Here is a 17,710-nt window from a genome sequence, read left to right as displayed (position 1 = left end):
AACCTCCTCGTGGTCGCTATAATGTGGTTCGTTCTCGGTGGGGCACATGGTGAGTTGAGTGTGGATGCCACGGTGGATGGCGTGAAGCCTCCACACATGCTATGTCTCCGTGGCAACGCGCTCAACAAGCTACGTGATAAGATGCGTGGGTTGGCGGTCTCAGACTCGGAGGCAGCTGGGATTCGTCCTCCGCCACCCGAATTGAGGCGAATCACTACGCGACCACGAGGACTTAAAAGCGCATTGGGAATTGGACATTCCAAAATGGCGCAACCCTCCCCCTCTCTTGGGTACGATAAAATAAGGGCTGTAAAAGCCCTCGCATAACTCGGCTACGGGGACGGGCTCTATTGCTCCCTTCGCCTGGCGGACGGAGGCACCCTCGCCCCGCACCGTAGTGGAGAGGATGCCACTGAACCTGGGCGGGCGTCTGGCGAACTGGAACGTGTAGCCGAGTCCAAATGAGCCACCGTGAGGGGCTGGAGAGCGCTAACCAGGCCTCCAGCCCCCGCGACAGCGGCACCAAGGAGACGACTGGACTTACCGTGCCCGGGCAGGGAGGTACGCGGCAAGGCAGAGCAGGCGCCCCACCTGGAAGACAGCCCAGGGGGGACGTGCTGCTCCGCAAGCCCGCAACAGTGGCCGGTTACTGAAGCGGGCGAGCGACCCCAGAGACCAGCATACTTACCTGTTCGCCGGCTGTCTCTCGACAGAGAATGAGGGAACGGGAGGTAATCACGTTTGCCTGATTGACCAGAAAGACTTCCAGCGCCTGGATGTCACGAGTGCACTGGCCCAGGAAATGAGGGGACTGCCCTTTTACTTACCATGTGGGTGCCAAGGCCCAGGGGGCACTCGGGGATAGAATATTCACCACTCGGGTCAAAGGCAGTCGCCTCATCCCTGGGCTGTCCATGTCAGGGGCTGACTGACGGGCAGGTGGAGCCGACTTCCCGTGGGAGGATCTCTTCCTCTGAGGCCAACGTATGGACTCCGATGGTTCGGGAGCCGGTGCCAGCACCGCAGGGGAACAGCTCTGGTGAGAAGCAGATGGGGCGTGAGACTTCGGAGGCCTGGAGGTGGCCGAGTTGCACCGGCAAGATGTGCTTAATCACATCGGTCTGCTTTCTCACCGTCGAGAATTGATGGGTGAAATCCTCGACGGTGTTGCCAAAAAGCCCCTCTTGGGAGATGGGCGCATCGAGAAAATGGACTTCCTCGGCGTCACACGTCTCCGCAAGGTTGAGCCACAGGTGCCGCTCTTGGACCACAAGAGTGGACATCGTCCGGCCCAGGGCACGCGCCGTGAATTTTGTCGCCCGTAAAGCGAGGTCGGTCACAGTACGCAGTTCCTGCATCAGCCCTGGGTCGGTTCTACCCTCGTGCAGATCTTTCAGCGCCTTGGCCTGGTGGACCTGCAGGATGGCCATGGTGTGCAGGGCAGAAGCGGCTTGACCCGCGGCCTTGTAAGCCTTTGTCATTAATGAGGAAGATAACTTAAAGGCCTTGGAAGGGAGCCTTGGTTGGTTGCACCAGGTGGCTGAGCCCTGTGGGCATAAATGCACCGCTACAGCGTGCTCTACCTGGAGAAGCTTGACATATCCCTTAGCCGCTCCGCTGTCGAGGGTAGTCAGGGTGGACGAGACCGTGAAGCATGTACGGGTAGAAAAAGGTGCCTTCCATGACTCCGTTAACTCCTCGTGCACTTCCGGGAAGAAAGGCACCGGTGCGGGGCACGGCCGTGAGTCACGCTCCGAGCCCAGAAGCCCATTATCCAGCCGTGAACGCTCAGGGCAGGGTGGAGGGTTCCACTTAGCCCGATGGGTGGGAGCTCAGAAGATTTGTCCGCTTCCGATAACAGAAGTCCACCTTCCGATGCTGCGACCGAAAGCTCATCCTCGTCTTGAGCCGTGAACAACACATTAAATCTGCCCTGAGGCGGACTGCCTATATCGCTCGACAGCTCTTCCGGATAAAACGAGCATGCTGGGGGATGGGAGGTCTGCGGGGCTGAGTCGGCGGAAACGCTCCCATGTTCACATCCAGATCGCCCGCGGTGCTTGTCGACCCGGCCGGCTGAGCATCAGCCCAGGGTGGACCAGGTTGGGGAGCAGCCACGGTAGCTCCTTGCTTCATAAAGAAGGAAGTGAGCCTGACCGCAACGTTCTGATGGGCATGTTCTCGCAATGAGAACATGTCCCTTCCACGAAAGCTGCCTCGGCGTGCAGGGGCCCCAAGCACTCGAGGCAGATTTCATGGCTATCCGGAGGGGAGAGATAACGGCCACATCCATTAGCGCAAACATGGAAGGACATCTTTAAAAAGATGGCAAGCGTTTGCGCGAGCTCTTTTAGAAGGAAATATACTCTTTTGAATATACTCTTTTAGCACCCACGGACTCAGCCGCCGAAGCACCCAGGGGAAACACAACACTCGACCATGCAAGGGTGTCCGCTGATATGCGCTGTAAAATCCAGCAGCGTAAGCAAAAGGTGAGAGGACGAACACAAGCATGCATTCGGCTCCGAAGAAAAAATCTGAATGAATGAGGCACGCCATCTCCTTTTATACCCGTATGTCCGGGGCGGAGAGTGGCATGCAAATTCCACTCGCCAACTCTCATTGGCCTTTTCTATTTTAAGCAAAGGTGATTGGGGCTCTCAAGATTGAACCCCTAGTGTCACTACATCGACACAACGTCGAGTGAGTGACAGACAGGGAACGCCCGCTTCGCTCACCATGCACCAGTGGACACGAACCGTCAAGATGCACACTCAACTATTGCACCTCCGATCCCTGTTTCGTGCTTTGCACCTGTCCCTTTAATAAAAAAAATGTATTGCTTGCCTTAGTCACTGTAATCATGAAATAAAATGCACTCCTGCTCCTAAAATACATCGGTAACACTTTACTATAAGGTTCCATTCGTTAACATTAGTAAATGCATTAGGTATCAATAACAAACAATTAACAATATATTTTTACAGCATTTATTAATCTTTGTTATAATGTTAGTTAATAAAAATACAATTGTTAATTGTTAGTTCATATTAGTGCATAGTGCATTAACTAATGTAAACTAATACAACTGTTATTTTTTTTTAAATGATTATGTTGAAATTAACAGTAAGTTAATAAATGCTGTAAAAGTATTGCTCATTGTTAGTTCATGTCAACTAATGTTGTTAACTAATGTTAACAAATGCAACCGTATTGTAAAGTGTTACCAATACATCCATTGTAATTTCTCTTAGTTAAATAAAACTAGCAATAAATGACAAATATACTGAAAAAAAAAAAAAAAAAAAAAAAAAAAACATTTTTTACACACATGCACACACGCACTCACACACACACAAACACACACACATTGGTGTGGCTATCCTTATGAGGACTCTTCATAGACATAATGATTTTTATACTGTACGAACTATAGATTCTATCCCCTAACCCAAATCTTACCCCTAAACCTAACCCTCACAAAAAACTTTCTGCATTTTTACATTTTCAATAAAACATTGTTTAGTATATTTTTTTTAAGCGATTTGAATTATGGGGACACTGGAAATGTCCTCATAAACCACATTTATAGCATAATACCCTTGTAATTACCAGTTTGTAACCTAAAAAAAAGTCCTCGTAAACCACTTAAACCTGCCCACACATATACACACACACACACACACACACACACACACACACACTACTGTATACTGTATAGTATCACCAATGATTGGTTGAATGTTGACCCTTGATTGATAAGGGGTGTGATGGGTGATGTTTAACAGGGTATCATTGCATGTGATAAAAATCTCTTAAGATTTTAATTTCGAAAAAATAGAAAGGAGGAAGAGAAACGAGATAAAGTTATGATATGCATGTCATCTCATCTTGAACAAAAATAAATATATTCTGCATCACCGTTAAATTGTGCTAAAATAATTGTGCTAGCGAGCAAATGCTATAGTAGTCAGCTGAGATTTGGACAAGGTCTTATGGTTCCTTACAATAAAGTGTGGATTCTGCATTATGACAAAAAATGTAGGCCTAAGCTACCTAAATTGTAATTGCTATTTTATATTCACTTCAGGAGCACATCTTAAATATTTTTGAGCACCCCCTGACCCCAATAAAGAAGGTCCAGTTACCTCCTCTGTGCAGACTACAGAAGAAGCATCCTCTGACTCTGTAAAGAGCATCTATCTCTTCAAGTTCAACTGTACAGTCATCTAGGTGTGTATGTGTGCAGGCATTATGGTAACTACAGTAAGTTTCAATATGTTATCGTTAGTTATATTTGTTATACTGTTATATATGTTATATTATATAAATATAACATATATAAAATATATATTTATTGTTACTATTTATTGTCTGGATATTTTTATTGAATATATTTTGTGTGTTCAAATTTCTGTAAATTCTATAATAAAAAATTTGTCAACATCGTTAAATCCCCACAGAGCGCCGTGTCAGATCTCGCCTAGGGCACCAAATGAGCCAGAACCGCCTCTAATGTGGCCAGGCATTACGGTAAATACAGTAAGTTTATATGTTAACATTAACTCTGTTTGTTATATTGTTATATATGTTATATTATATAAATAAAACATATATAAAATATTACATGTTATAATAATAATTATATAATATACAAACAGCCTCAAACCAGCCTGTCTGGCACCAACAATCATGCCACGGTCAAATTTTTCCCGATTCTGATGGTTGATGTGAACATTAACTGAAGCTCCTGACCCATATCTGCTTGAATTTATGCATTTCACTGCTGCCACATGACTGGCTGATTAAATAATCACATTAATAAGTATAGTAGGTGTACACGTGTTCCTAATAAGGTGCTCAGTGAGTGTAGGTATCACACCATTTTACATTTTTGGTACCCTTTACACAACCTTAACTTTACTTACCAAACTGTCCACTCCTGCTAGCGTGTTGTTGACGTTATAGAGGGAATAGGTCAGCTGGTATACCCCATCATTGGTTTCACTGTTTCCATAGAAACCCACTCCCACCGCAACACTGTAAAATCACAAGGGAAAAAGTTACAATTAGTTCACACATTGTAATCATCACATACAGTACATTCAATTGACCATCAAATGGAGCCAAACGAAACTGTGTTCTTCACTTAACTAATTTTCTTCCAGCAAAGTGCTACAAAATGCTAACACACACACACAAACATGGGATGGTCGGAAGCCAGTCTGTACCATAATTCATTTTAGGATGATCTCAGAGGCCAAGACCTCTCTGATATGTTGGCTGTTACTCATAAAGGCATGTCAGAAAATGTTCCTTAAGCACATATAGATATATATTTTTGGACTATAAGGGCCATACATGAATCTAATGTTAAATGAGTGGTAAAAATAAAGGCAGTGCAGCAGGATGGGCGGCGTATGCGTGCCACATGCAGGTCTTTAATATTCAGAAAAAGCCATACTGAGCCAGAGGGTAATATTCTCCAGACTGAAATAACATAAGGGTTAAGGAAATGATAAACAATATGGTGCATTTTGCCAGTGAGAATAACACACAACCACTATTAGAGAGAGATATTTATATACAAGCTTTTATAAAAAGACACAAAACATAGGTTAGCCATAGTGTTTAGAACCACAATACAATCACTAACATTCAGATTACTCTGTGGAACTGCATCAGAATTCTTAATAAGCTTTGCTTGAATGTGTGCATGAGTGGAGATACTTCACCAAGAGTGCCTAATTCAACTCATCCAACAAAAAAAACAAAGACTGACCAGACCATTTATAAAATCAAACAATCAAGTTAATTATAGCAGAATTGTTTGGCATGGTCAACAAAGTCTATTGTGACAATATTATTGTGTTATAGTCCAATCCTCCACCCCAAACCACAATCTTATCAACCATGGAAGCAGGAAGGGTTTCATATAGAAAAGATGATGTCACCAAAAAGCCCAGTCTCATCTTCTTGGAATCTGGTTATTTATCCCCCAGAAACACTATGAGGTCAATAGTGCTGGTCATACTTCAATAATAGTGCACAGACAGTGGTTTTGAGATGCTGATGCCATATCCTGCACTGTTAGTATTAGCTGCCCTTTAAAGTTTATCCTTTGAACACTTTCTTTGTGTTGACAGTATAGTTCACCCCAAAATGAAAATTCTGTCATTTACGCACTCTCAAGTCATTTTAAACCCACATGACTTTCTTTCTTCCATGCAACACAATGGAAGTGTTTGGCAGAACATTCAAGAAGCTATTTTCCATACAATGAAAATAAACGAGGACTGAAGCTGTTAACTCCAAAAAACAAAAACAAAAAAAGCACCATAAAAGTAGTCCATGTAACTTGTGCATTATATTCAGGGTTGATAGTCGTTACTTACTGAAAATGGTCCCCTTTCAAATCAAAGATCTCAAATCTCAGTTATGTCTGTATATATTCTAATATGGCACCCAAAGTTGCATCACACCAGCTTTGATGTGCATTTACAAACAGCATAGGTTCTTGTGTACCACATTTAAATATACACCGATCAGCCACAACATTAAAACCACCTGCCTAATATTGTATAGGTCCCCCCCGTGCCACCAAAACAGTGCCAACCCGAATTTCAGAATAGCTTTCTAAGATGCTATACTTCTCACCACAATTGTGCAGAGCAGTTACCTAAGTTACCGTAGACTTTGTCAGCTCGAACCAGTCTGGCCATTCTCTGTTGACCTCTATCATCAACAAGGCATTTCCATCAACAGAACTGCCACTCACTGGATGTTTTTTGTTTTTGGCACCATTTGGAGTAAATTCTAGAGACTGTTGTGTGAGAAAATGAGAAATGCTCAAACCAGATCATCTGGCACCAACAATCACCCATTATCTAATCAGCCAATCGTGTGGCAGCAGTGTGGTTTATAAAATCATGTAGATATGGGTCAAGAAGGGGTGGACTTAGCACCAGGAAAAAGTAGGTATCCGCCTAGGGCCCCCAGAAGCCAAGGGCCCCTTAAAAATACAAATAATATGCTTTGTTATTATCATTAATGCTAAATAACGTGTGCTGAAATTTTAAATATCACTATTACAACACCAATATGATTGATATTGCTGTTATTTTCAGCACCATCAATGCCACTCGTAAAAAATAATTTCTCTGACTGTTGACGTGTTTTTGCCCTTTTTAGCAGCGTAAATCTAGCAAACTTTATGTTTTCACATTTAAAAGTAGATCAAAGCCTTCTGGAAACATAAAAAAAAAAAAAAAATTATTTATCTTTTTATTTACAGTAATTTCAAATAAGATGATTGCAACATGCTCCAAAATAGTTGAGACAGGGGCAATTTAAGACTAATAAAAATTTGACGAGTTCAAATAACAAGGCAATGTGAATCAGGAGATGTTAAACAGGTGAGGGAATCATGTCATAGTATATAAGGTGCCTTCAAAAACAGTCTAGTCCTTCAAGAGCAAGCATCAATTTAATGAATCTTGTCAAATCTCGGTGAGTAAAGGGCAAGATGAAAATCACTTCTGAATGTGCATGATCTCTGATCCCTCAGACATCACTGTCTTAAAAACATTACTCATCTGTAATGGATATCATGAACATGGGCTCGGGATAACTTTAGTAAACCTTTGTTAGTCAACACCACTCGCCACTGCATTCACAGATGCAAGTTAAGACTTTACTATGCAAAGCAGAAGCCCTACATCAACACTGTCCAGAAACGTTGCCGACTTCTCTGGGCTCGGTCTCAACTTAGATGGAAAATAGAACAGTGGAACTGTGTTTTTTGGTCCGATCAGTCCACATTTCAAATAGTTTTTGAAAAACACAGCCATTGTGTTTTTCGTGCCAAAGAGGAAAAGACCATCCATGCTGTTATTAGCGTCAGGTCCAAAAGCCAGTGTCTGTATGGGCCAGGAGTGTGTCAGTACCCATGGCTTGGGTAACTCACACATCTGTGAGAACACCATGAATGCAGACAGATATGTACAAATTTAAGAGTAGCATATACATCCATCCAGCACCATCTTTACCAGGGACGTCCCGGTATTTTCAGCAGGACAACTTCAAACCTCAAACTAGCCGAATAAGCAGAGAGTGTGGGTGTTAGATTGGCCTGCCTGCAGTCCTGACATCTACAATTGAGAATATGTGGTGCATTATGAAGCGCACAATACGGCAATGAAGGCCCATACAATTGTGCAGCTGAAGACCTGAAATTCCACTTTTTAAACTTAACAAACTTGTGTCTTCAGTGCCTTAATACTTAATAAGTGTTATTAGAAGAAATAGTGATGTTTCACAGTGGTAAACACTCGACTGTCCCAAATTTTTTGGAGAGTGCTGCAATTACTGTACATTAAACAAAAACAAAAAAACAATTAAATTCACAAGGTAAAACATAATATAATGTGCAGTTGTAGTGCTTTCAATATAGCAAAGGGTGAATATAATTTACAAATCACTCCTTTTGTTTTTATTAGCGTTTTTCATACTGTCGCATTTCTTTTGGAATTGGGGATGTAATTCAACGTCAAGTTCAAAAGTGCATTAAGAAAGAGGGAGAGTGAGAAAGAAACAAGGTATTGTAGTGGTATATACTGCATTGTAGTTCATAGTAGCCAGATTGTGTTTTTATAATGTGTTGTCAGACATTATTAACAACTCTGAAATATCTGGAAATAAAGCAAATCAACAGAGAGTAAAATAATGAAGTCTTCTTCGGATGCCATGTGTGTTATTTACACAAGCGTCGCAGGAAAATTACGTTGCTGTAGAGAAAGCTGCTACAAACCAATTCACATGTATATGGGAGTAATGTTCGCCTATTATACAGTGCATGTAAACAGGAATATTGTTTTCTCGCAATCAGGGATGGCATCGATCCGATACCTGGAACGGCATCGGGTCTGCTACTGACGTTTTTACCTGGATCGGGTATCGGTCTGACGAGCCCAATCCAAATCCGTTACCACATGTTGGTCATTGACGTTACGTCAAGCTCAAATAAGGACATAAATCACCATTCAAATCACCATTAAAGTAGTACACATAGCATTTCTTTTTTTTTTTTGTTCAGGCTCTTACAGTCCAAAAGCTTTGTGAATTGCAAAGGCTGTGTTTAATAATAAATATACAGTCAGCATGCACAGCTAAGTAGTCTCTAGCACCACACTTTACTGAACAAGCGCCGACACACACATAAACATGCACAGAGGCTCGTGATGTGCTGCTTGGCGCAGTATGTGGTCGCTCCACACAAACTCCATCTCAGATGTAGATGATCAATATAGATGCCTATAACATGCATTGAGAACAGCACCAGACAAGCATTTTACCATATGTTGAATGAGAAGCGTATTACACTACTGCGAATTAGCCTGCAAACAAACACTCAAACGCAGACTTCCTGGAGTTCTCAGCGCCAGACTTTCAAAATAAAAGCCTTAAGAAATTACAATTGAAAAGTATTACCAATGTATTGTGAAGTTATTATTAGAAATTACAATAAAAACAAATTGGGTTCCAAAAATTACTGTGTGATTGAAAAGTGGATTGATATACTAATAAAACCAAAATGAGATGAATAAATAAATAAATAAATAACAGAGAGAGAGAGAGGGAGGGAGGGAGAAAGAGAGAGAGAGAGAGAGAGAGAGAGATCTGAAACCATTTACAAGTCCAGATACAAGTTAAAATATGTGAAGAGAACTGTTTTCTTTTCTATTGAAAACTTTCACTGGAATTACTGTTATTTTTGCTGCTGCATCCTGCAGACTAGTTAACAATAAAGTTTTGCTCATGCTCTTAAGTAATTTTGTTTTGTTTTCCTATTTTATAATGAAATAATGTATTGTTAAAAGTTTTTGTTTCTGTACACAAAGAGTACTCCCAATCAGTTCCACACAATTAATTATAGATGTTCTAAACTCAAGCAAGATGTTCTAAACTTTAAGAAAAAACAACACTGGTATCGGATCGGGATCGGGATCGGTATCGGCCGATACTGATAGTTCAGGCATCAGAATCAGAAGAGAAAAACTTGTAACGTTCCATCCCTTCTTGCAATAACCTGCCTTCTCACAATAAGCCACTTTCTGGTGTCCATGTAACCATAGTCAGTGATATCTTTCAGGACATAGGAATATTTTCTCCATACCATTCCATAAAAAAATGAAATAATAATAATAATAAAAAGGCTTACTGCACCTTTAAGAGAAAATCGACCTAAAAATGTGTAATTGAAGAGGGCCCCATTCCTGTACTTTGTTTAGGGCCCCCAAATCACGAAATCCACCCCTGGGGTCAGGAGCTTCTGTTAATGTTCATATCAACCATCAGAATGGGGAAAAAATTTTATCTCAGTGATTTGGACTGTGGCATGATTGTTGGTGCCAGATGGGCTGGTTTGAGTATTTCTGTAACTGCTGATCTCCTTTGGATTTTCATGCACAACAGTCTCTAGAGTTTACTCAGAATGTTGCCAAGAACAAAATACATCCAGTGAGTGGCAGTTCTGTGGATGGAAATGCCTTGTTGATGAGAGAGGTCAAAAGAGAATGACCAGACTGGTTTGAACTGACAAAGTCTACGGTAACTCAGATAACCACTCTGTACAATTGTGGTGAGAAGAACAGCATCTGAGAATGCTATTCTGAGATGTGGGTTGGTGATGTTTTGGCGGCACGAGGGGGACCTACACAACATTAGGCAGGTGCTTTTAATGTTGTGGCTGATCGGTGTATAGGTGTTTCTTCAACTTCGGTACTTACAGGGGTTGATTTTTACTAAAACATTTACAGATTTCCACTTATTACAACTGACTTGAGAACTTACCAGGTCTTTATCATTTATTTTTGGTAGTTTTCAAATGCCTTTTATGTATACTGTAGATTTTACTGTTATAGCCTTGTTCCAGACCCAGAGTTTCAATAGTAAGCTTTGAAAATCCATTATAAATACACAAATTACTGCATGATTAAAACTATGATATTCTAAACAAATAGCTAAATAAACAAATGTGTCAGATAAGGAGAGACCAGTGTTGTTTGAAAAAAATTAAATAATAATAATAAAAGGTAAATATCACTTGCGAGCAGAGAATTTTTGTTGGCTGTCATTTCCAATTAAACTGTAATTTTGCCAAATTATCCAAAAAGTGAAAATTTTTTATTTAATTGTGTGTATTTAGGATACAAAAATGTAAGCTCTGATATAAGCCTTTATTTCAATTGGCCATCCAAATCAGCCATTAGTTCAAAAACATAAAAAATGTAATTTCCACAACGGAATTCTATTAAACACAATCCAGAATGTGTGATTGTGGTGGGAATTTATGACTTTTGGAAACTGACAAAAAAAATGACATACAGTTGATCTCATGTAATGCATAAAGTGTACATAAATTGTTGAAAATTTTTAGTAGACAAATAAAAAAAATAAAAAAAATAGTATATGAAAATTTTTTAACAAGACTTTACGTTCTAAAAGTTCAGAGAGCTGAAAGTGTCTGAAGTTGAAGAAACATTCATGTGCAGACAATAAGACGAATGAGCTGTGGTGGATTTTCAGTAAGCAACAACTTCACTTTCAGTCTGACCTTCTCACAAAGCAATATAATGGCTTCAGAAGACTTGGAATATAGCACATAAGTAATATGGAGTACTTTAATGGTGCTTATGTTTCATTTTTGGAACTTGACAGCATCAGACTGCATTGAACAAAAAAAAGCTGTTTAAATAAACTGCTTAACATCTTATGTGTTTCACAAAAGAAAGTGTTGAGTAAATTATGGTAATTTGATAAATTTGATGTTTGGGCTGATAATGAGCAGAGTAATGATGAAAGTCATTCTGGGTTGGTTAAAGAATAGAGATTGGTTTTAGCTCAGATGACAGTGTGGAGCCGAGTAGAACATTTAGGAATCCCTGGGGGAAAATACAATTTTAATGATTCCTCCCAAGCTTCTTGTCATTGGAGTGGGTGAACACACACACACACACACACACACACACACACACACACAAACACAAATGCATAAAGCATGCAGAGTGCCCTGCAGCCATGTGCTGTCATATGCTGAGACGACGCTATACTGAAGGCACAGGAGGACGTGTGTGGCCTGGAACATGGGACATTATTTAAATTATGGGAACGTGTAAATTCTTGTTAGCTGGATGCTCTTTATCTAAATAACCCTTCATCTCTGAATACATAAGGGAAAATGGAGATGTGCGGGGGAGAGGAAGAATATAGAAAATATAGGGAAAGAACAGAAAGAACAGAAAGAACAAAGGAGAGAGAAATGGAGTAAAATGGAGATAGGACAACATAACAAAACAGGATTTTTCTGCAAGTCAGATAACAATAATCATTTGATCTAAATGAAGAACCAGAATTAATTTATATAAGTCATTTCTAACGGAAAGTAGCATAGGAGGCAGCAATTAAGGATCTGCTTAGAGCTTTGGATACGATTAAATATTTCACTTGTGCAACAAGTCAGTATGCAAACACCCGAACAATTGTGATGTATTACAATTAAATCTATGTGTGCAAAGTGAAAAAATATCAACAATCTTTGTCTAATTGTATCGTAAATGCCTACTACTTTTGCACATTGTGTCGACATTGCAATCAAAACAACAGAGCAGCAAAAATTTACAATAAAAATTTACATTTTTCATTGTCATTTGCTAGAATAATAATGGTAAAAAGTCTTTAAAATAGAACCAAAGCACAAATGCTGTTACTACTACTATGAGCACAGTGCCATTAGATGTTGATGTTCTGCCTCTAAATGACTTTAGATGGTCAGAAACAGTGCCCAAAAAAGCACTTATCTGGCCTAAAAAAAAAACAGGCCTGAAAGTAGGCACATAAATAATGGCTAAAAAAGTGCTAGAGCTTTTATGAACATAGAGGGACATGGAGAGGGATAAAAAGAGAGAGTGACATAGAGGCAAAGGCTTTTCTTCTAGTGGCCCTTACTGGGTTAAGTGTATGTTCTCACAATGTGCTCTTATGAAGGCATGATATTCTTCATATGAAATCAAAGAATGAACGAACGTGACTTCATTTAGAACAAAACGGCCAAAAATAAGGTGTTTTTACGTTCGTTTCGGTGGTTTGTAACAGTTCACTTTGACGAACTTTAAGCAAAACTTCTTACCGACTGCTAAACACCTTCTTACTGCCATTGGTCCACGTCATTGGTAGGTGTGACCTGGAGCTCCACCTGCCTTGAGGCTGGCAACTAATTCCTGTTCACGGTATTAAGATCAGTCAACATGAACACACTGGCATGCAGTTACTAGCAATTTGGTGCAATTTACCTACATCTGTACATGTAGAGACATTTTCCAAGAACATGTCATGCATTTTTTTTATTTTTTATTAGTCTACAAAAGGAATCAAGTCTACTTAAATACTCCAAGTGCCCATTCACCCTGATTTATATGCTGCTTCACTCATTTGCATTCTGCAGTGAAAGCCATTCACACATCTGCCCATAGTAAGGTATGCTTATCATCATTCTTTTGTTTGTATTTTATCCCATTAAAGGGGACCTGTTATGCAAAATTCACTTTTACATGGTGTTTGAACATAAATGTGAGTCGGCAGTGTGTGTACACAACCACTCTACAATGTTAAAAGTCCACCCACTCCTCTTTCTTATATTTCTATTAATCTAAAACAGTGTCTCAAAGTGATTGGTTTTCGTTTCTGCTCTAATGTGATGTCACGTTAGAGCAGGCCTCGCCCACGACTGGTGACGGTCTCCACCCTATTATCATAGATCCTCCCCTGAGTGATCTACACACAGTCCGCCATTTTTTTCCGCACTGGAGCAGCTACGGTGAGAAGAATAATGTCTCAGCTTCGTAAGCGTCATAAGTGTTCTATTGTTGGCTGTAAAAGTGAACATATGAGTCTTCATGTACATCAGAGCCACTGAAGATGCAGTGGACAAGTTTTGTTTTTGAAGCAAATGTGCCCCAAAACATACCAAAATTCGTGTATGTTTGTGCAAATCATTTGACACCGGACTGCTTTGTGAATGAGGGTCAATATAAAGCAGGATTTGTTAAGTTTAAAAAGTGGAATTTCAGGTCTTCAGCTGCACAATTGTATGGGTCTTCATTGCCGTATTGTGCGCTTCATAATGCACCACATATTCTCAATTGTAGATGGTCAGGACTGCAGGCAGGCCAATCTAGCACCCGCACTCTCTGCTTATTCAGCTAGTTTGAGGTTTGAAGTTGTCCTGCTGAAAATACTGGGATGTCCCTGGAAAAGATGGTGCTGGATGGATGTATATGCTACTCTTAAATTTGTACATATCTGTCTGCATTCATGGTGTTCTCACAGATGTGCGAGTTACCCAAGCCATGGGCACTGACACACTCCTGGCTCATACAGACACTGGCTTTATCTATCTATCTAGCCATCCATCCATCCATCCATCTACTGTATCTATCTATCCATCTGTCCGTCCATCCGTCCGTCCATCTATCCAACCTGTCAACCCCACACATCTAGCACTCAAAGCAAGAATTATACTAGATCAACAAGCCATAAAGATAATAATTTAGTAAGCTATGAGTATACAGTATAATGTGTATAAAATTGATAATTTGTTTTATTCTGTTTTGTTGTCTAGCAAATATGTGTCTATAGTACTACCACAAATCTATATTATTTTGACAGTAGCAGTATAATTAGACTACAAAGACCCCTACCGATTTCCCACCTCCAAAAATCCCACTCTTTTTGAAACCAAAAAATATCTTGACATCTTAAAAGCAAAAATGTCAGCATCACACCTTGTTTTAGTGCCACCTCACTTTAATTTTCACACTCTTTTTGTTGCCAAATGAGGAATCACTTAGATAAGGGAATGTGATTTCAATCTGTCTCATCTTTTCCAGTCATCTCCTTCCCTGAGGGGGGCAGCGTTCAGTTACAATGGATTTCCATTAGCAGTTTATTCAGTTACTGGCTTCTTTGTTCATACAGGCACGGTGCTTCACAATGACAAGAGCCTCACATAAGTTTGGCTAGGGGGTGGGTAGGCTTGTTTGCTAAAGCTGCAACCATCTGTCAAGCCATCTTGGTACTGAATAATTCATTAGAACATGATGAAAACCATACTGGTCACTCGCCTCCAACTGTAGGCCCCAACTTCCTGTTGTTTCATCAAATTCTTTAACACGGAAAATGACTAGCAATTGACATGGATGATATTTATATATCATATCAAACAATATCACAATACAGTGCAACACATTTTTTAAAGAACAAATTAAACAGGGTTCCCACAGTCATGGAAAACCTGGAAATATCAGGGGAATTTTAAAATGGTAATTTCCAGGCCTGGAAAAATCATGGAAACTAATACAAGCTTAAAAAGTAATGGAAATTTCAATAGTGTTATCTGTGCTATATATAAAGATCATATAATAGTTTATCATAAAAATTTACTAAAAAATTAAAATTATGTCTTCATTTAATTTCGACCCCATATTATTTTCTTTGTTCCATAAAACAAAATGTCGATGGTGAGGGTTGAAAAAAGTGACTGTAAATGAAATTTGATGACTATTTTTTCCATGATACTTCAGTGGTGCTTAGGAGTATAAATATTCATCCACTTTTATTGTATGAAAAACAGAAGCTCAGAAATTCTGTCTAATATCTAATTTTGTGTTTTATGGAAGAGAGAAAACAATACAGGGTTGGAATGACAAATTATGACAAAATTTTCATTTTTAGGTGAACAATTTCTTTAAGTAAACTCTTTTTAAGGGGGCCTGGTTAGCTCAGCGAGTATTGACTCTGACTACCACCCCTGGAATCGCACGTTCGAATCCAGGGCATGCTGAGTGACTCCAGCCAGGTCTCCTAAGCAACCAAATTGGGCCGGTTGCTAGGGAGGGTAGAGTCACATGGGGTAACCTCATTGTGGTCGCTAAAATGTGTGGTTCTTGCTCTCGGTGGGGTGCGTGGTGAGTTGTGCGTGGATGCCGCAGAGAATAGCGTGGGCCTCCACATGCGCTACGTCTCCACGGTAACACGTTCAACAAGCCACGTGATAAGATGCGCGGATTGACAGTCTCAGACGTGGAGGCAACTGAGATTCATCCTCAGCCACCCAGATTGAGGCGAGTCACTACGCCACCATGAGGAATTAGAGCGCATTGGGAATTGGGAATTCCAAATTGGGGAGAAAACCCAATTCTTTTTACACTCCTGGATAAATCATTACTAGTCTGTGATTTATTCATTAAATTTTTCTTTAATCAAAGCAGTTCAGCTCTTCATGTTGTGAAGAGGCTCTTTTAAAGGAGCAGTTCATCCCAGCACAGGGCAACCATAGCAACACAAACTGCAGGTAAAGGAAACATCTAAATACAAAAACTATTGCACATCTGCTGTCATTCACTAATAAATTGGAGAGAATAGTAGTGAGAACTTCCCATTATGCATTCACAGTGAGACTCTTTTAAAGTAGAGTGACATGCTAGACCGTATCATCTGCAAATAGGGCCAGTCTTACTAGTACTTGTGTTACTGAGGTCCCCTGAGGTCCACTTATAAATGTTAGTAAAGTTTTTTACACCAAAAAGTCAAAATGTATTACTACTTTTTCCACACTCTCTCTGACCCTAAAAAGAAAATGTACTGCTTTTTCATGAGACCATGTGTTTTAATAATTCGGGGCAGTGGTGGCTCAGCGGTTAAGGCTCTGGGTTACTGATCAGAAGGTTGGGGGTTCAAGCCCCAGCACCACCAAGATGCCACTGTTGGGCCCTTGAGCAAGGCCCTTGACCCTATCTGCTCTAGGGGGCACTGTATCATAGCTGACCCTGCACTCTGACCCCAGCTTAGCTGGGATATGTAGGAAAAAAAAAAAAAAAATTTCACTGTATATGTGCAAATGTATGTGTGTGATAAATAAATATAATTATAACTATAAATTATAATATATTGTGAGGGTGTGGCCAAGCACCAGAATGGAGAGGATCATCACTTTTCAATGATTATCTCTAACAGCTGTTTGTCATTGCAGTGAGAGTTGGAGACGGTTTTAAGAGCGACCCAGACACCAGTGGAGAGAGAGAGAGAGACACACACACACACAAAGCCGAGTGCTCTGTGTACACCATGACATGCTGAAAAGCATATGTGTTCAAAAATAAATACCCTTTTGAGTTGGATCTCACCATCTCCCGCTTCCTTCTTGCAGAGAGTTAAAGAACTTGTCACATATACTGTATATTTATCTGTTTGACATCAGAAACTTTAGGAAGTTTGGAACAAGCCATTTTTGCATCTTTGTTTTGATAAACAGTGTTTTTTGACTTTGGAAGAAGTTCTGTGTACTGAAAGTTACAGTATGATTTCAGGGTATAATAAACTAGTTTGTCTAAAAAGATCAAGGAAAATTTGATTTCTCATGATATGACCCCTTCAAATAAAACATGTAAATTATATCAAGACCTCCTAAAATGACATTACCTGCCAACACGTTTGATTTGCTCTACTATTAACTCTGTAAAAAACTGGTCTTTTCTCAAGCTCCTCAAACTACATCCAATTTACTATGACTGAATTTTGATTCTGACATCAATCAGGACACCTAACATGCTCCATCATATCACATGTCATGAACCTGGGACCCTCACTGAGAAAA

General features: G+C 40.2%; 2 protein-coding genes across 5 annotated transcripts in view; one reads left to right on the top strand and one right to left on the bottom strand.

Annotated features, from left to right (window-relative positions):
* The window catches only part of LOC127423658 (uncharacterized), a 622,288-nt gene that overhangs the window by 37,384 nt on the left and 567,194 nt on the right, over positions 1-17,710 (top strand). The window lies entirely within an intron of this gene.
* LOC127423652 (protein tweety homolog 2-like) overlaps positions 1-17,710 on the bottom strand; it is a 107,000-nt gene that overhangs the window by 37,362 nt on the left and 51,928 nt on the right. For all 4 annotated transcript variants that reach the window (XM_051668154.1, XM_051668156.1, XM_051668155.1 and 1 more), the window contains exon 3: positions 4,929-5,040. In XM_051668154.1, the coding sequence (XP_051524114.1) occupies positions 4,929-5,040 (112 nt within the window). The remainder of the gene's footprint in view (positions 1-4,928; positions 5,041-17,710) is intronic.

Source organism: Myxocyprinus asiaticus, chromosome 32, assembly GCF_019703515.2.
Source record: "Myxocyprinus asiaticus isolate MX2 ecotype Aquarium Trade chromosome 32, UBuf_Myxa_2, whole genome shotgun sequence".
Taxonomy (NCBI): Eukaryota; Metazoa; Chordata; class Actinopteri; order Cypriniformes; family Catostomidae; genus Myxocyprinus; species Myxocyprinus asiaticus.
Note: the sequence above shows the minus strand (reverse complement) of the source record. Positions and strands in the feature narration are given on the sequence as shown.